At 46.4% G+C, this 20,368-nt stretch overlaps 1 protein-coding gene across 1 annotated transcript; it reads right to left on the reverse strand.

The window, feature by feature from the left end:
• Positions 1-234: 234 nt before the first annotated feature.
• On the reverse strand, positions 235-18,475 carry LOC137541303 (keratin, type I cytoskeletal 42-like). Its single transcript, XM_068262546.1, has 6 exons — positions 18,392-18,475; positions 16,587-16,748; positions 14,052-14,180; positions 12,491-12,711; positions 702-733; positions 235-575 (listed from the first exon to the last, which is right to left on the reverse strand). Exons 2-6 carry the CDS (start codon positions 16,629-16,631, stop codon positions 493-495), a joined length of 510 nt encoding a protein of 169 aa, XP_068118647.1. The 5' UTR covers positions 16,632-16,748; positions 18,392-18,475; the 3' UTR covers positions 235-492.
• Positions 18,476-20,368: the final 1,893 nt, after the last annotated feature.

Genomic DNA, 20,368 nt, shown 5'->3' on the forward strand with positions numbered 1-20,368 from the left:
ACTTGTGATTACTTACAAAAAGGGAACATTAAATAAGCTCTTCTCTTTAAACACCAACGGGGTAGATTTCTCTGTGCTGTCCATGTGTTCTGTGCAAGAGTTCAGGTCCACTTTAAGGGTAGTGTTAGGCAGGGTTTGGTGGTTTCTTCTACATTAGGACTTGTTAGGGGTTAACAAGTCGAGTAGCAGGACATATATTTCTCAATGGAACCTCTGCAATGTTCAGGATTGTTGCTGCAGCAGAGGAAAGAATCATACTTACTTTTTATTAAGCCTTCCAAAAAAATGTAACGTGGATTTAATTACCAGCAGCGAATCAGAATCAATAGATGAGAATGAGGTTGTAGGAGCCCACTGGAAATGTTGTCAAAAAGCTGATTTCTCATTATCAAATCATTCCTTCCTACTCCTAACTAAAGAATGGTAAACTACAAACAAAAATCACTGGAGATCTCATTCCTAACGAGAAGGGTGAGACAGCCATGCCCATTCCTAAAAGTTTTCTTTCGGAGATACAATTTTCCTGCTTTCAACTTCTTCTGTAATGGAGACAACTCGGACTAGTTTGGAACGCCCTAGTAAAAAAAAAAAAAGGGGGGGGGGGGGGGGTGTCAGTGTCAAAGTTTGTATCAATGTACATTACAATTTAGCATATTGCTTTGAATTGACTGTTATACTGTAATTGTGGTTTTTTTACTGACCTTCTGAGAATGGTGGCATAGATCTTTGAACACTGCAGGGGGGAAAAAAACAAGACAATGGCAGTCAGTAATTTTACCAAGCATTTAAGAAGCCAAACAAGGATATACAGTAATTAAAGGGACTCTGACCTCAAAAAATAAAGGAAATTGGTACTTACCTGGGGCTTTATGCAGCCCACCGTAGGCCAGGAGGTCCCCCGGCATGGTCCTGGCTCCTCCTCTCCCGGTCCCTCCGCCGCATACCGCTCTGCTGACACTCAGGCCAGGTGTCCGGCCCCCACTTCCTGAACCGGGATGCTCTTTGTGATGATGTCGGCCGCTGTGCGTCATCACTGCAGCCAGCATGACAGTACTGCGCATGCGCGGTTAAATCGTGCAGCGACCAATGACACGCAGTGGCTGCCGTCATCACAAAGAGTGTCCCGGTTCAGGAAGTGGGAGCTCGACACCCAGCCCGGCTTTCAGCGGTGCTGTATGCGGCGGAAGGTCCGGGAGAGGAGCTAGTGTTGGGCGAACATCTAGATGTTCGGGTTCGGGCCGAACAGGCCGAACATGGCCGCGATGTTCGGGTGTTCGACCCGAACTCCAAACATAATGGAAGTCAATGGGGACCCGAACTTTTGTGGTTTGTAAAGCCTCCTTACATGCTACATACCCCAAATTTACAGGGTATGTGCACCTTGGGAGTGGGTACAAGAGGAAAAAAAAATTAGCAAAAAGAGCTTATAGTTTTTGAGAAAATCGATTTTAAAGTTTCAAAGGGAAAACTGTCTTTTAAATGCGGGAAATGTCTGTTTTCTTTGCACAGGTAACATGCTTTTTGTCGGCATGCAGTCATAAATGTAATACATATAAGAGGTTCCAGGAAAAGGGACCGGTAACGCTAACCCAGCAGCAGCACACGTGATGGAACAGGAGGAGGGTGGCGCAGGAGGAGAAGAAGGCCACGCTTTGTGAGACACAACAACCCCGGCCTTGCATGAGGGCAAGAAGCGTGCGGATAGCATGCTTTGTACCGCCATGCAGTCATAAATGTAATAAAGATAAGTGGTTCAATAAACAGGGACCACGCGGCAACGCTAACCCAGCAGCAGCAGACGTGATGGAACAGGAGCAGGCGCAGGAGGAGAAGGCCACGCTTTGTGAGACACAACAACCCAGGCCTTGCATGAGGGCAAGAAGCGTGCGGATAGCATGCTTTGTACCGCCATGCAGTCATAAATGTAATAAAGATAAGTGGTTCAATAAACAGGGACCACGCGGCAACGCTAACCCAGCAGCAGCAGACGTGATGGAACAGGAGCAGGCGCAGGAGGAGAAGGCCACGCTTTGTGAGACACAACAACCCAGGCCTTGCATGTGGACAAAAAGCGTGCGGATATAGCAGCAATGCTTTTTGCCGCCATGCAGTCATAAATGTAATACAGATGAGAGGTTCAATAAACAGGGCCCGGAAACGCAACACCATCCCAGATGTTCATTGGTCATGTTACTTGGTTGGGGTCCTGGAGTGTTGCGTAGTCATTTCCAATCCAGGATTGATTCATTTTAATTTGAGTCAGACGGTCTGCATTTTCTGTAGAGAGGCGGATACGCCGATCTGTGACGATGCCTCCGGCAGCACTGAAACAGCGTTCCGACATAACGCTGGCTGCCGGGCAAGCCAGCACCTCTATTGCGTACATTGCCAGTTCGTGCCAGGTGTCTAGCTTCGATACCCAATAGTTGAAGGGTGCAGATGGATGGTTCGACACAGCTACGCCATCTGACATGTAGTCCTTGACCATCTTCTCCAGGCGATCGGTGTTGGAGGTGGATCTGCACGCTTGCTGTTCAGTGGGCTGCGGCTGCATGGGTGTCAGAAAATTTTCCCACTCCAAGGACACTGCCGATACCATTTCCTTTTGGGTACTAGCTGCGGCTTGCGTTGTTTGCTGCCCTCCTGGTCGTCCTGGGTTTGCGGAAGTCAGTCTGTCTGCGTGCAACTGGCTAGAGGAGGGGGAGGATGTCAATCTCCTCTCTAAAGTCTCCACAAGGGCCTGCTGGTATTCTTCCATTTTGACCTGTCTGACTCTTTCTTCAAGCAGTTTTGGAACATTGTGTTTGTACCGTGGATCCAGAAGGGTATAAACCCAGTAATTGGTGTTGTCCAGAATGCGCACAATGCGTGGGTCACGTTCAATGCAGTCTAGCATGAATTGAGCCATGTGTGCCAGAGTCCTACCAGAATCCTCATCATCCTCTTGTGAGCGTTGTGATAGTTGTTGTGATGCATCATAGTCGTCACCTTCCTCCTGGTCTGCTTCTGCTGACCATTCGCGTTGAATTGTGGAAGTCCAACGTGCACCGCTCTGGCCCTCGTCAGTGGTGGCATGAAATTCCTGCTCCAACTCCAGCTGTTCCTCCTCCTCTTCTTCGTCATAGCTGCTGGGGCCAGCGTTCCCTGAGGCGGATGGCCTGATGTTGGTACCATCACGCTGATCGTTTTCTCCTTCAGATTCCCCCAGTTGCATCATGACAGCTGTTTCCTTGATTTTTAACATCGACCTCTTCAGTAAACACAGCAGTGGTATGGTAATGCTGACTGAAGAGTTGTCACTGCTCACAAGCAACGTGGATTGCTCAAAATTTTGGAGGACTTGGCAGAGGTCCAACATGTTGGCCCAATCGGATCCACAGAAGCTTGGCAGCTGGCCGGATGCGCCTCGGTACTGCGCCGTCATGTACTGGACCACTGCACTCTTCTGCTCGCAAAAGCGGGCTAGCATGTGCAGCGTAGAATTCCAGCGCGTAGGGACATCACACAGCAAGCGATGGTGGGGGAGATTTAAGCGCTCCTGCATCTTGGCGAGTGCCCCCGAAGCAGTACTGGAATTTCTACAATGTTTGGACACTCGACGCACCTTCAACAGCAGATCGGGCACGCCTGGGTATGTCCTCAGGAACCGCTGAACTACTAGGTTCATCACGTGCGCCAGGCAAGGGATGTGTGTCAGCTTAGCCAACCTTAAAGCGCGAATGAGATTACTCCCATTATCACACACAACCATGCCCGGTTTCAGGTCCAGCGGTGCCAGCCACAAATCCGTCTGTTCCTTTATTCCCCTCCAAATTTCCTCCCCTGTGTGCTGCTTATCCCCAAGGCAGATTAGCTTCAGCAACGCTTGCTGACGCATGCCAACAGCTGTGCTGCACTGCTTCCACGATCCTACTGCTGCTGGGTTAGCGTTTCCGGATGAGGTACAGCTTTGAGATGCGTTGGAGGAGAAGGAGTCAGAGAGGTAGGTGCTGCTGTTATCCAGTGGGAGGGACGGCGGTGCAGCTGTTTGTGGCGTGGGCAACACCCGTGCCGTAGCAGGTGAGGAATCGCTGCCAGGCTCCACAAGGTTCACCCAGTGCGCGGTAAGGGAGATGTATCGACCCTGGCCGAACGCACTCGTCCAGGTGTCAGTGGTGAGGTGAACCTTGCAGGCAACGGCATTCTTCAAGCTTCGGGTTATTTTGCTGACCACGTGCTCATGCAACTCAGGCACTGCAGAGCGTGCAAAGTGGTAGCGGCTGGGAACCACGTAACGTGGGATGGCCACTGACATCATGCCCTTGAAGCTGTTTGTCTCCACCAATCGATATGGCAGCATTTCGCAGGCCAGAAGCTTGGCTATGCTGGCTGTTACTGCCACGGCCCGGGGGTCATTTGCTGGCAATTTCCTCTTGCGCTCAAACATCTCCGACACAGACAACTGAACCGTAGCGCTGCACACGGAAGGGCTGTTAGTTGTTGTGTTTGATGAACACTGGGAGACCTCAAGAGCACTACTCCGGAAAGTGACAGTGTCAGCGTCGTCTGATGTTTGTGAATGTTGTGAACCACGCAATGGCTGGGCTACTGCTGCTGCTGAGGCGGGTCTGGTGAACCCAAGGGAGGCAGTGTTGTTTCTGGTACCCTGTCCTGACGCGTTTGCCCAAAGAGTGGGATGTTTGGATAGCATGTGACGGCTCATGCTGGTGGTGGAGAGGTTGTTAATATTTTTCCCCCTGCTCAGGCGGGTCTTGCACACCTTGCAAATCGCCATGGTAACATCCTCAGTGCAGTCTTCAAAGAAAGCCCAGACTTTGGAGCACCTGCCTCCTTGCTGGCGATTTCTGTTTGCTCCTCTTTTGCCTCTCACTTGAACTTCCACGCTTGTGGTGCCTGAAATTGCGCGCCGCCTACCTTGTGGCACAAGGCGAACTCGTGCAGCAGTGTGTTCTTCAACAGACTCATCTGTGCTGCTGCTACGACGGCGATGTTCTCGTTCACAAACAAAATCTGGGTCTCTGTCCACATTGTCCATACCCTCCTCTTCCATTTCCTCAAACTCGTCATATGTCATTGTGGGCCACCGCCGTGGAGTAGAGCTCCCCACAACAACCTCTGCGCAGCACACTCCAACGTCGTCTTCCAGATCTTGTCGGCCGACCTCCTGCAATTGCAACCCCTCCTGCCCAAATTGCTCTGGGATTTGGGTTTCCGAGTCCTCTTCGGACTCGCCTTGTATTTCAGTGCGCGGTGCATTTCCCACAGTTAACAGTTGTGAATCCAGGCACAACATTTCTGGCTGTTCCTCCATTGACCTTTGAAAGGTGGAAGTTTGTTGGGCTGGGAATAGCTCCTGCGAATACCCCATTGTGTCCTGAGGTAATTCATCGGACTGGTTATCTGGCAGTTGTGTGCGTGGTGTCGCTGCCGGTTGTGTCAGCTTTGTGCCCACTGGCTCCTTGTAACTGGCTGAGGACTCGGACCTCGTGCGTGATGTGCTGGTGCTGCTTAACCCACTGCTGGACACTTGAGAGGTCATCCAAGTAATTATCTGGTCCTGTTCTTTTGGATTTGTGAGGGTTGTTGTCCTGGACAACATGGGCGGTATTGAGTGGGTTTTCTTGGGTGCTCCCCTGTGGCCTGTACGTGAACCGTCAGGGGAAACACCTCTTCCCTTGCCCCTCCCTCTTTCACCGGATTTCTTCCTCATTTCACTTATCCTTACAGTACACGCTGACTGGCAGCAGTACAGTGGCAGTACAGAAATGCTATACAGTACCACTATTCCCAGCAGCGACACAGAGCACAATGCTATACAGTGACGGGTGAGCGGTGTACCACTATTCCCAGCAGCGACACAGAGCACAATGCTATACAGTGACGGGTGAGCGGTGTACCACTATTCCCAGCAGTGACACAGAGCACAATGCTATACAGTGACGGGTGAGCGGTGTACCACTATTCCCAGCAGCGACACAGAGCACAATGCTATACAGTGGCGAACGAGCGGTGTACCACTATTCCCAGCAGACACAGAACAGTACACAGAATGCTATATAGTGTGGCTGAACGAGCGGTGTACCACTATTCCCAGCAGACACAGAACAGTACACAGAATGCTATATAGTGTGGCTGAACGAGCGGTGTACTACTGTTCCCAGCAGACACAGAACAGTACACAGAATGCTATATAGTGTGGCTGAACGAGCGGTGTACTACTGTTCCCAACAGACACAGAACAGTACACAGAATGCTATATAGTGTGGCTGAACGAGCGGTGTACCACTGTTCCCAGCAGACACAGAACAGTACACAGAATGCTATATAGTGTGGCTGAACGAGCGGTGTACCACTATTCCCAGCAGACACAGAACAGTACACAGAATGCTATATAGTGTGGCTGAACGAGCGGTGTACCACTATTCCCAGCAGACACAGAACAGTACACAGAATGCTATATAGTGTGGCTGAACGAGCGGTGTACTACTGTTCCCAGCAGACACAGAACAGTACACAGAATGCTATATAGTGTGGCTGAACGAGCGGTGTACCACTGTTCCCAGCAGACACAGAACAGTACACAGAATGCTATATAGTGTGGCTGAACGAGCGGTGTACCACTATTCCCAGCAGACACAGAACAGTACACAGAATGCTATATAGTGTGGCTGAACGAGCGGTGTACCACTATTCCCAGCAGACACAGAACAGTACACAGAATGCTATATAGTGTGGCTGAACGAGCGGTGTACTACTGTTCCCAGCAGACACAGAACAGTACACAGAATGCTATATAGTGTGGCTGAACGAGCGGTGTACCACTGTTCCCAGCAGACACAGAACAGTACACAGAATGCTATATAGTGTGGCTGAACGAGCGGTGTACCACTATTCCCAGCAGACACAGAACAGTACACAGAATGCTATATAGTGTGGCTGAACGAGCGGTGTACCACTATTCCCAGCAGACACGGAACAGTACACAGAATGCTATATAGTGTGGCTGAACGAGCGGTGTACTACTGTTCCCAGCAGACACAGAACAGTACACAGAATGCTATATAGTGTGGCTGAACGAGCGGTGTACCACTGTTCCCAGCAGACACAGAACAGTACACAGAATGCTATATAGTGTGGCTGAACGAGCGGTGTACCACTATTCCCAGCAGACACAGAACAGTACACAGAATGCTATATAGTGTGGCTGAACGAGCGGTGTACCACTATTCCCAGCAGACACAGAACAGTACACAGAATGCTATATAGTGTGGCTGAACGAGCGGTGTACTACTGTTCCCAGCAGACACAGAACAGTACACAGAATGCTATATAGTGTGGCTGAACGAGCGGTGTACTACTGTTCCCAGCAGACACAGAACAGTACACAGAATGCTATATAGTGTGGCTGAACGAGCGGTGTACCACTATTCCCAGGAGACACAGAACAGTACACAGAATGCTATATAGTGTGGCTGAACGAGCGGTGTACCACTATTCCCAGCAGACACAGAACAGTACACAGAATGCTATATAGTGTGGCTGAACGAGCGGTGTACCACTGTTCCCAGCAGACACAGAACAGTACACAGAATGCTATATAGTGTGGCTGAACGAGCGGTGTACTACTGTTCCCAGCAGACACAGAACAGTACACAGAATGCTATATAGTGTGGCTGAACGAGCGGTGTACTACTGTTCCCAGCAGACACAGAACAGTACACAGAATGCTATATAGTGTGGCTGAACGAGCGGTGTACTACTGTTCCCAGCAGACACAGAACAGTACACAGAATGCTATATAGTGTGGCTTAACGAGCGGTGTACTACTGTTCCCAGCAGACACAGAACAGTACACAGAATGCTATATAGTGTGGCTGAACGAGCGGTGTACTACTGTTCCCAGCAGACACAGAACAGTACACAGAATGCTATATAGTGTGGCTGAACGAGCGGTGTACTACTGTTCCCAGCAGACACAGAACAGTACACAGAATGCTATATAGTGTGGCTGAACGAGCGGTGTACCACTGTTCCCAGCAGACACAGAACAGTACACAGAATGCTATATAGTGTGGCTGAACGAGCGGTGTACCACTGTTCCCAGCAGACACAGAACAGTACACAGAATGCTATATAGTGTGGCTGAACGAGCGGTGTACTACTGTTCCCAGCAGACACAGAACACTACACAGAATGCTATATAGTGTGGCTGAACGAGCGGTGTACCACTGTTCCCAGCAGACACAGAACAGTACACAGAATGCTATATAGTGTGGCTGAACGAGCGGTGTACCACTGTTCCCAGCAGACACAGAACAGTACACAGAATGCTATATAGTGTGGCTGAACGAGCGGTGTACTACTGTTCCCAGCAGACACAGAACAGTACACAGAATGCTATATAGTGTGGCTGAACGAGCGGTGTACTACTGTTCCCAGCAGACACAGAACAGTACACAGAATGCTATATAGTGTGGCTGAACGAGCGGTGTACCACTGTTCCCAGCAGACACAGAACAGTACACAGAATGCTATATAGTGTGGCTGAACGAGCGGTGTACTACTGTTCCCAGCAGTGACACACAATGACTGGGGGGGACCCTGGCTAGCGTGGCTGGAGCGCGAACTACCCTGCCTGCCTACCCAAAGCTAAACCCACAGACAAATGGCGGAGATATGACGTGGTTCGGGTATTTATTTACCCGAACCACGTGACAGTTCGGCCAATTTAGAGCGCGTTCGGGTCCGAACCACGTGACCCGTTCGGCCAATCACAGCGCTAGCCGAACGTTCGGGGAACGTTCGGCCATGCGCTCTTAGTTCGGCCATATGGCCGAACGGTTTGGCCGAGCACCGTCAGGTGTTCGGCCGAACTCGAACATCACCCGAACAGGGTGATGTTCTGCAGAACCCGAACAGTGGCGAACACTGTTCGCCCAACACTAAGAGGAGCAGGGACTGTGCCGGCGGACCTCCCAACCTACGTTGGGCTGCAGAAAGCCCCAGGTAAGTACCAATTTCCTTTATTTTTAGAGCTTGAAGTCCCTTTAAATCAACAACCACCAGAATAAACTGGCAGCACTAGCAAAATGGTTTTGTAGTGTGTTTATGTTACAGCCAGAACCCGAAGTTAGGCCACTTCTAGTTCTGGCCGGCCACTTCGGGTTCTTGCCGGCCAATGTGCGAACTGGCCGCTGCGCTGCGGCCAATGTGAGAAATTGAATAATTCCTGTAACGTTAATGTATCTTCTGGGCGCAGTGCAGCGGGCAAATGTATCACATCATAGTTAATTTAATGAAATTAATCTGGCGGCAATGTAACAGATGGAGCCGGCGGCTTTTTCTCTGCCTCTCTCTCCACCGTCTCTCTCTCCACCGCCTCTCTCTCCTCCGCCTCTCTCTCCTTCTCTTATGGCCAGCCGGGGGGGACACGCATGTCCCCCAGAGTCGTTCGTCGCGGCAGGGAATCCTGCCGTTCTTGCAGAGGGGGTGCTGGCAAAAGCAATGTCTGCAGCCTCCCCGCTCTGCTCTCCTGCCGCGACGAACGACTCTGGGAGACACGCGTGTCCCCCCCCCCCCCTGGCTGCCCATAAGAAAAGGAGAGAGAGGCGGGGGAGGAGAGAGAGGCAGAGCAAAAGCCGGCGGCTTCATCTGTCACATTGCCGCCGGCTTAATTTCATTAAATTAACTAAGATGTGATAGATTTGCCCGCTGCGCTGCAGCCAGAAGATACATTAACATTACAGGAATTATTCCATTTCTCACATTCTCACATTGGCCGTAGCGCAGCGGCCAGTTCGCACATTGGCCGGCCAGAACTAGAAGTGGCCAAACTTCGGGTTCTGGCCGTAACCTATACAGGATCTTCTCAAAAAATTAGCATATTGTGATAAAGTTCATTATTTTCTGTAATGTACTGATAAACATTAGACTAACACTATCGAAGCATCCTGGGCCTCCATAACACCTGAGCAGTGCCACAGGCTGATTGCCTCCATGCCACGCCGCATTAAAGCAGTCATTTCTGCAAAAGGATTCCCGACCAAGTATTGAGTGCATAACTGAACATAATTATTTGAAGGTTGACTTTTTTGTTTTAAAAACACTTTTCTTTTATTTGTCGGATGAAATATGCTATTTTTTTGAGATAGGAAATTTGGGTTTTCATGAGCTGTATGCCAAAATCATTAATATTAAAACAATAAAAGGCTTGAACTACTTCAGTTGTGTGTATTTGAATCTAAAATATATGAAAGTCAAATGTTTATCAGTACATTACAGAAAATAATGAACTTTATCACAATATGCTAATTTTTTGAGAAGATCCTGTATATCATTCAGTAATTGCCCTTGTAGGAGCTGAAAATTGAGATCTAATGTGGGTAGACTTCCTTGATTAACAAACTGACTAACTAATTATACATTTGATAAATGCAGCCAGACTCTTGATAAGTAGATACTGATAAACTATGTTGACGCAGACGATTAATGAGTGGTTTAGAGAGATAAATTATATATTTTTATATGGAACAGTTAACATGGGAGACGAACAGCAGTTAGATATCACCTGGGAAGGGTGGAAACAATTTATTGAAACTGAAGCGTATAGAGAGATATCCTTGAGCTACATACACACATGCGACAGCGATCGTTGTGAACGACGAACGATCTTTTAATTGAGGAAAGAACGACCTAAGTAAAGTTAGCTTTTAAAAGTGTGTAACGATCTGATCGTTAGAACGAATGTTACATCACGTAAAGCAACTATTGCGCATGCGCATCAAAATGAAAAGTTCCATGGAGAAATAGCGAAATGCGCATGTCAAGCCTAGTACGAACGACCGTTTCCAACAATGAACTACTTTTGCAAACGATCGTCGTTGAGAAAATTCCGGCAAGCTAGATCATTCGTTCTAGCTCGTCCTTCGTTAGACTTAATGGTCGTTGGCTGCTTTTTTTTAAACGATCGTCGTTTGAAATGATCGGGGAACGATCGTTTCAAACGACTATAGTCGCATGTGTGTACGCACCTTTAGTAAGGACTAGAATGGAGCATGGAACCTGACATTACAAGGGGACAGAAATTTGATCTCGCTCTTTTCAGAGGAGCTATAAGTCAGAGAGTGCTGCCCCGTATTCTCCCACACAAGAGATCTTTTTCTTTTCTTTTTTGTTTTCTTGTACTTGGTGTTTTAGTTTTTTTTTTCTCTTTCTTTCTTTCTCTCTTTTTTCTTTTTTCTCTCTTGATATAATAATAATGGGATTACCTGATGAATTTGCCATTGGAAGTCGAGGTATCAAGGACTGGAGATGTAAGGAAATGTTGTTTCTCCTCTTCCCCTTGAGTAGCTTGGGAAATTGTGGGTTCACGAATATGTATATATGCTACATGCAAATTATACTGATGTGGACAAACTTGTTTGTGTTCATCAGATTGCCTGTATTGTTTTCCTTTTATACTCTATTGTTGTATTTCTATGGAAAAACCTTCTTTTTGATAAATAATCTATTAACCTCCCTGGCGGTACAATAAATCCGCCAGGGGGCAGCGCAGGACTTTTAAAAAAAATTTTTTAAAGCATGTAGCTAGCCTAGCGCTAGCTACATGCTTCCCCCCTCCCTCCGCTATCCCTCCCACCCCTCCGATCGCCGCCGGCGTTTTTACCCTGCAGGGAATCCCGTTCTGAACGGGATTCCCTTTATGGGCTTCCTCGTTGCCATGGCGTTGATCGCGATCATGTCATCGACGTCGTGACGCCAGCGGGTGCTCCGATCCACCCCTCAGCGCTGCCTGGCACTGATTGGCCAGGCAGCAAAAGGGGTCTGGGGGGGCGGCGTGGCGGATAGCGGCAGATTGGCGGGTAGCGGCGGCAGTCGTTATGCACACGCAGCTAGCAAAGTGCTAGCTGCATGTAGCAAAAGAAAATTATATAAATCGGCCCAGCAGGGCCTGAGCGGCACCCTCCGGCGGCTTACCCCGTGTCACACACGGGGTTACCGCCAAGGAGGTTAACCTCCCTAGCATTCTGGACAAGCTAGGCTCGTCCAGAGATGCCGGAGGTCACCGTTCAGGCCCCGCTGGGCCGATTTGAATAATTTTTTTAAAACACGCAGCAAACACTTTGCTTGCTGCGTGTCTTACCCGATCGCCGCCGATCCGCCGCGATATAGGTACCCCCCAGCCGAGACCCCGTTGGCTGCCTGGCCAAACAGTGCCAGGCAGCGCTGAGGGGTGGATCAGGTCTTCCTGTGACGTCACAACGTCGATGATGTCACGACGTTCGTCGCCATAGAGACGGGGGAAGCCCTCAAGGAAATCTTGTTCAGAACGGGATTTCTGGACGGGTCATTACGCCGGCGGCGATCGGAGGGCAGGGAGGGGGGAATCATGTAGCTAGCGCTAGGCTAGCTATATGAAAAAAAATGTGCAAAAAACGTGCGGCCACGGGAATCAGAATGCCAGGCAGGTTAAAAAAAAACCCGGACTTACCGCATGTCTTGATCCTCAAGCAAGAGCCGGTATGTTCCTATTTCCCTCTCTAAGTGTGTTGTGACGTCCAGTAGTTCCTTGTAATCTTCATTCTGGTGCTCTTGTTTGTCTCGGATTTGGGACAGGTTGCCTTGTACTTGGTTGATGCGCTCTTGTAAATGTGATAACTGGGCTCCGTAGCTGGATTCTTTTTCAGTTAGGGTGCTTTCCAGGGCTGCATTCTAAATATTTAATAAAAGGAAAAATCATTCTGACAACTGTATATAGCGAGTTATTTTCTCACTTGTTGTGTAGTGTACAGTTAAAATGAGCACCATGAGAACTTGGCACTGGGAATAGCCACAAGTAGAATATTGGTAAAATACCAATATTCTACTATGGTTGAGTGAGTTACTCTGATAGTAAATTATCAATACTTTTTACCAATGCATTGCTATAGCCTAACCTATCCTTATTCCTACACTGAGCCCTTTATTTTAAAATTGCCTTTACCAACCTTCCCCCCCATCCCTAAACCTAATCACCACCTCTGATCCCAAACTCCTAACCGACCCCTCTTCAAATGCCTAACCTTGACTTGCCCCTCTGATGATGTTTGACCCTAAAAAAAAACCTTCTGATGCCTAACCCTAAACCAATGCCTATCACTCTCCCCCCCCCCCCCTTTGCCTAACACTAAACCCCCCTCCCCGATGCCTAACACTAAAACCTCCCCTTGATTAGTGGCTATTAGAGATGGCCCGAACTGTTCTGCCAGTGAATAGTTTGCAGCAAACAAGGGGTGTTCGCTGTTTTTTTAGAAGTGGCAATGCTTTCGCCAGGGATTGCTATACAGCTGCAATATGGCTGTATTGCGATCCCTGGCAACTTTACCTATTTTTTTAAAAACATTTTTCTTATGTTCAGAGTGTGGGAAACCGGGGGTAGGGAAGAGCCCCTTGTGCATGGATTGAGGGGGAGAGGCAGGGATGGATCAAGACCAAGTAGCGCCTGGGGCAAGGTCAGGTTTTGGCGCCTAAATTGCCATTCATTTTGCCGTCTTTTTAAGAATTCAACAAACTGCGCCATTGCCGTTCGTATAAAGTCAGGCAGATTTCAGTACACTTCAACTCCTCATTATTATTATTATTTTGGATTCCTATAGTACCAGCATCATGCACATATATGTACACCGCTGGTGAGCTGGGCGCAGGGTGAGCCAAATGAATGAACGCTCACCCTGCTACTGCTCAAATCCCTTGCAGCATAAAATACTATTCCCCCCTCCGAGTCGTTCGAACTTGGAGGAAGATGTAATATGGGGTCTGGCGATTGCCGGAGCGCCAAATAACCCTTATGCACCCCATGCAGTATGTCATTACTGCTATGGGGTGCCTAGTTTTGGCGCTTTGTGCTGAGCGCTGTGCACCAAAACCACCTGCTTCACCAGCATCATCTAATGACACCTTTTGCTGGGCCAGGAATGTAGAAGAAAACACACCAAACATGACTTGGTCAGCAATAACAACAATCTTGTAAAAATGCTGCCCATAGTGACTAATAAACTATAAAAAATGTATACCATGCTTAGGTGGCTCTGTCGATCAATTTCCAATGTGTGAACGGTTCTCTTTAATTCTATCATCTCGCTCTGGTAAGTAGGGAAGTGTTCGGATGATCCAGATTCAACTTCCTGTTTCAGTTCTTCACTCTGAAAATAAAGGAAGCCCAGGTACTAAACCTCATCATGCTTTTATCTTGGACTCCAACTTTTCCTTATCTGAGCGATTTGAATAACTTAGCACTTACAACAAAAAATTGCAACATAGAATGAAATGATAGAATAGCCTTTACTCTGCCTAGTAAATAATACAGTATACTGTTAGGCTCCCTGGCGGTATGGTTATTTCTGGATTTTAGGGTCTTTCTAAAACGTTTCAGACCCTAAAATCAGGAAAGAATCATGCCACCAGAAAGCCAGCAGCCCCAGAACTCACTCCCCTGCTGGGCTTCAGCACTGCAATTTTACTTTTGTCCTCCAGGTGGCACTGTAACTCTGTAGTGAGATTGATCATGGCGATCTCACCAGAGTGATTCAGACCCTCGGAGAACAGGAAGGAGAATGGCTGCCTGTGTCTGGATACCCCCGGGAGGTGAGTAAAAATGCCCGCTGCGCACTATACTCTGCAGTAAGCTCACGGCGGCTAGCTCAAGCTACACTCAGGATTAAGGAGGTTAAATTGTGCTAAACTGCTTTTCGCATTTTGTTACTGTACAGTAGGAATGAGCACACAGATTTTGCAGAATGCTGAATATCCGAGTGTCATATCGGAATTTCAAGCTCAAAGTCAGAATTCACAATTTTTTAAATTCTGAATATTATGCACGATTATGTTTGTGAAGTGCACAAACCTTTTTTCTCATAAATAGCAGAAAAAGTCTATTGAGCTTGCTCCAGGAACATGAATGAAAAAAAAATTGGTGAGAAAATGTGAAAATTCTATGCAAAATTGTAACCTTTTGTGGACATATTTTCGCAAGAACAATTTCATGATTTTGCTATGCATACTCTGAATTAATTTTGAATTCCATGGGAACTTTTGTTGGATTCACAATATGGTGATTCCGACCACTACTCCTGAACAGTATACCTTTAAAAGATAATCTGTTTCTTTTGCAAAATGTTTAGTAATTCATCACTTGACCACTACTGGTAGTGTTCCCCCTATGAACCAGAGCAATTTTCACATTTAAGTGCTCCTCCCATTTGCTAATAACTTTATCACTACGTATCACTCCAAAATGATCTATATTTTGCTTTTTTTAGGCTACCAATTGGGCTTTTTTTAGGTGGTATTTTTGCTAAGATTTTTTTTCTAAATGCATTTTAATTGGAACAATAAAAAAAATGAAAAAATACAGAACACAGTTTTCAGCCATTATGGTTTTAAAATAAACCTGCTACTGTGGATAAAACCCACACATTTATTCTGGCTATTACAATGTTTACATTATGTCCCTAGTACAACATATGGTGACTATATTTAATTTGAAAATAAGAGTATTTTTTCCCCATTTTGTTAGTTTACACTACATCACTAATTAGAAACCAATATTTGAAAAAAAAGAACATGCATATCAAAAATGTTTAATCCCTGAGGTAACTACTTATGTATTATTATTATTATAAAGGTCACTTTTTACAAGTGTTTTACTTTGGGAAATATGGGAGGGGGATATATGGGGTTTATTAATCAGGGATTTAATTTTTGGGGGAATAAAAGGTTAATTGGTGATTTATGTAGGAAGGGGACGTAAGGGATTAATGAATGGAAGATTTATTTATTTTTATTTACTGTAATGTATGTAGGTGTCTTTTTACTTTTGGCCACTAGATACACACACACACACACACACACACACACACGCGCACACTCTCACACTCACTCTCACACTCACTCTCACACTCACTCTCACACACACTCTCACACACACTCTCACTCACACTCTCACTCACTCTCACACACACTCTCACACACACTCTTACACAGACTCTCACACACTCTCACACACTCTCACACACTCACACTCACACACACACACACTCTCACACTCACTCTCACACTCACTCTCACACACACTCTCACACACACTCTCACACACACACTCACACTCACACTCTCACTCACTCTCACACACACTCTCACACACACTCTTACACAGACTCTCACAGACTCTCACACACTCTCACACACTCACACTCACACACACACTCACTCTCACACACACTCTCACACACACACTCACACACACACACACTCACACACTCTCACACTCACTCTCACACACACTCCTGTGTGTTCTGTGAATGCATATTTTTACTTTCGCTTTGCTAATGACCATCGGCATCTCACTCGACAAGTCCTTGTTGAAGAGGTTCAGGGGGGTCTCCGTGCTGTATCAGTGAAGGAGAGGGGACAGGGGATGCTTCTGAATTATCCAGACACTCTCCTCTACTGAGGTAAGTATCTAAATTGGGCTTGTTTTCCCTACAGATATACTTTAAACTCTTATAGCATCTCATAGCATAACTGAAAGGAAATGATTATATATAAACCTTTGCAAGAAACCATTTCTCTGCCTCAGCTTTGTTACGGTCCATGAGATCTTCATATTGTTCACGAATTTCAGCCAAAATTGTACTCAAATCCACAGGCTGGGGAGCATCCACTTCCACTGTGACTCTGGCACCCAACTGGCTATAGAGACTGTTTATTTTCTGTTTAAAAACAAAGAAAGATAAGGATATGATAATTCTGACAACTGAAAGCAATGATGCAGGATGGGGACCCAGAACAACTCCAGTTCACCTTCATAGGTGGATGGAGATGTTGGATTCCAGTGGGTTGCTGTACTTTGTAGGCCGCTGCCTGCTTAGCAAACTGTACACAAAACTAAATTAAAGATGCCATCCCACTGTGAAGGATATATATACATGCTTGGATCAACTTATACCGAAAGAGTGAAGGCCTTGGCCCTCATCAATAAAGCACCACCCATTTGATTGACCTGTACCATTGTTTACTTCCGCTAACCGGCAATTTTTCCCATTCTTTAAGGGCTCTTTCACACTAGATGCTGCGGTAGAAAAGGCTGAAACTCAGCCTTTTGCTTTAACGCCAATACATAGCGTTTTCAAAGAGTTTTGAAAGCGTTTTACAGCTCATATGAAAACGTCCTTTTTTTTCTATAAAAATAAGTGAACAAGTTAGCTGTAAAACGCTTTGAAAACGCTTTGAAAACGCTGAAGTTGGCGTTTTCCATTGACTATCATTGAAACGCCAACAGCCAACTTTACAGCCCTGAAAAAGCTCCTGGGAGCGTTGAAACGCAACGCTCCAAAACGCCGAGTTAGATGTGAAAGGTAAAATGAAAGTCTATGGACTTTCATTTTACCTTAGAAAACGCCAACTTCGGCTGTGGCGTTAAAACGCCGATAAAGTCCTCTGGTGTGAAAGGGCCCTTACCGCCACGTCTCAGTGTCCCTCTGCAGGGATGAACAACAGCGGAAACCCTTTGCAGAAAAGCATTTGAGTGACAAGGCGCCATAAACCCATGTGAACCGACCTTAAAGAGAACCCGAGGTGGGTTTGAAGAATATTATCTGCATACAGAGGCTGGATCTGCCTATACAGCCCAGCCTCCGTTGCTATCCCAAACCCCCCTAAGGTCCCCCTGTACTCTGCAATCCCTCATAAATCACAGCCACGCTGCTGACAAACAGCTTGTCAGAGCGGGCTGTGTTTCTCTCTATAGTGTCAGTCTGCTGCTCTCCCCGCCTCCTGCAGAACTCCGGTCCCCGCCTGCATCCCTTCCCTCCCTGCTGATTGGAGGGAAGGGACGGGGGCAGGGACCGGAGCTATGCAGGAGGCGGGGGAGCAGCTAAGACTGACACTACAGATGTAAACACAGCCTCACAGCACGGCTGTGATTTATGAGGGATTGCAGAGTGCAGGGGGACCTTAGTGGGGTTTGGGATAGCAACAGAGGCTGAGCTGTATAGTAAGATCCAGCCTCTGTATGCAGATAACATTCTTTAAACACACCTCAGGTTCTCTTTAAGTAAATACAAGGTAAACAATGCAGACATCAAAGATAAAAGCAAAATACCTGTTTACCCTAAAATATTGGTTTTGTGGCCTACTTTAAAAGTCAGCAGTTGTTGCTGAAATATGAGTGCCCAGCAGACTACAGGATATGCCTCTCCTCTCTTCCGGGCTTTTAGTTTGTGTTATTTAAAGGGGCACTACAGCAAAAAACTGTACAATTGAAAACATGTGCAAACATATACAAATAAGAACTACATTTTTCCGGAGTAAAATTAGCCATACATTACTTTTCTCCTATGTTGCGGTCACTTACAGTAGGTAGTAGAAATCTGACAGAAGTGACAGATTTTGGAGTAGCCCATCTCTTTATAGGGGATTCTCAGGGATATATTTATTTTCAAAAGCACTTAGTGAATGGCAGTTGCTCTGTCCAACTGCCAAAAAAACTGTGTAGGAAGCAGGGAGGCTGGCCAGCATCATTGTTTAAATCCTTTTTAGGGAATATCTTTATAAAGAATAAAAGCCTTGCTGAGAATCCCTTATGAAGAGATGGACTAGTCCAAAACCTGTCACTTCTGTCAGATTTCTACTACCTACTGTAAGTGACAGCAACATAGGAGAAAAGTAATTTATGGCTTATTTTACTCTGGAAGAAACATACTTCTTACCTGTATATGTTTGCACAGATTTTAAGTTTTACAGTTTTTCGCTGTAGTGCCCCTTTAAATATAATTTGTGATATTCAAATAATGGCAACACCCAACACCCAAATTAACATGCAATTCTTTTACATACAAGCCTTTGAAAAACTTGAATTTCATAAAATGCTATTGCAGCCACATTGAAAGTCATATGGGTCCTTTTCTGTCACTGGAGTTACAAATTAAAGTACTCCACGGATGTAATGTATTCCCAATGGGATTGATACATGAAAATGTTCTCATGAATTATTTCTCTAATATGTTTATTATGTTTATTTCCTATTATCCCTATCACTCTTGGGCCCATATGCAATTAACATTTTTTCCTGAGTTTTCTCCTAAGTGGTATTTTCGAACTTGTCAATAAAATGCCCTTTCAATCACCAGCAAGCAAGAAAATACTGAAAGTAGTTCCGACTGTTTTGGTACTTTTTCAATTGCAAAATTTTTGAATTGAAAAGTTATTCTAAATAGAAGAAGAAAAAGTATCTCCTAGGAGAAAACTCAGAAGAAAAAGTTATGTGCATATGAGCTCAGGCCTGGGTTAACATCACAGGAGCCTATAGGCACAGATGTCCTGGTGCCCTAGACTTCATCCTCCATAAACCTATAAACACCTGCCGAACCGCTCTACAAGTGTGCTGACTGGCCCAGCTATCGCTTCTCCATTCGCTCCCTTGCCAATCATAGGTAGTTACAAGTGCCCCTTAGTATTAAGTAGCCAGAAGTACCCCCAGTATTAAGTAGCAAGAGGTGCCCCCGACTGAAGAGAGAGGTGGTCAGTGGAATGCTGAGACACAGGTGAGCAACCTCTTGGGATTCTGCATAGGTGAGGTGGGTGGGAGAGGAGTAAGCCACCTTTCTATCATCAAGTGCCTATAGGCACGTGACTTATGTTTTAGTGGCTCCTAAAACTTTCTATAGATACTATTGCTGGTCATACACATGGTTATTTTACCTGTCAATATACGGCAGATTTGATCACTGTAATCAAAACGACTCAAAATAGTTAACACAAATATTCGATCGCGCAGGATGGAACATTTTGCTCAATCAGCAGCTGGTCGGAAACTCATCGCTAGTGGCATTAGATGTGTTGATGACCAATGCAGACTGTTTGCAGAGTGTTCCCCGTCCAGCTGGTGCGTGTCCTCAAGGTTCCGGTGGTTTAATTTCATGTTGCGGTTCTCCTCCTTGTTGTGTCTTCTCTTCTTCTCTTCCCGGTAATGTGATAAAAATTGAAGATCAAACACTAGAGGTCTGGCAGCATACATGCCAGAGCTCTAGTGTTTAAACTAATGTGTGTGTCACATGACCAGGAAGAGAAAAGAACACAAGGAGGTGGAGACCTACAGCAGAAAGTTAAACCACAGGACCCGGGAGGACCTGCGCCGGTGGGACAGGTGAGAACTCTGATGGCTGAAGAAGAATAGATCGGGGAGACCTGGGTGGTGGGGCAGGCAGCAGCAGTTTCATAGATGTTCATTAGATTGCATGTTGAAAAATCTGTGAGCAGTGTTTAGGCAGCCAATAGATTCCTCTCTGATTATATTTGATCAGAGAAGGATCTATCTGATGGTTGATCTGGT

Source organism: Hyperolius riggenbachi, chromosome 12 (genome assembly GCF_040937935.1).
Source record: "Hyperolius riggenbachi isolate aHypRig1 chromosome 12, aHypRig1.pri, whole genome shotgun sequence".
In the NCBI taxonomy this organism is placed as follows: domain Eukaryota; kingdom Metazoa; phylum Chordata; class Amphibia; order Anura; family Hyperoliidae; genus Hyperolius; species Hyperolius riggenbachi.

Coding starts and splice junctions, on each gene's coding strand:
- LOC137541303 (XM_068262546.1), bottom strand. CDS start 16,631: ATGGACCGTAACAAAGCTGAGGCAGAGAAATGGTTTCTTGCAAAG. Junction 14,181..16,586: donor AGAAATGGTTTCTTGCAAAG/GTTTATATATAA, acceptor CTTTATTTTCAG/AGTGAAGAACTGAAACAGGA. Junction 576..701: donor TATGCCACCATTCTCAGAAG/GTCAGTAAAAAA, acceptor TTTTTTTACTAG/GGCGTTCCAAACTAGTCCGA.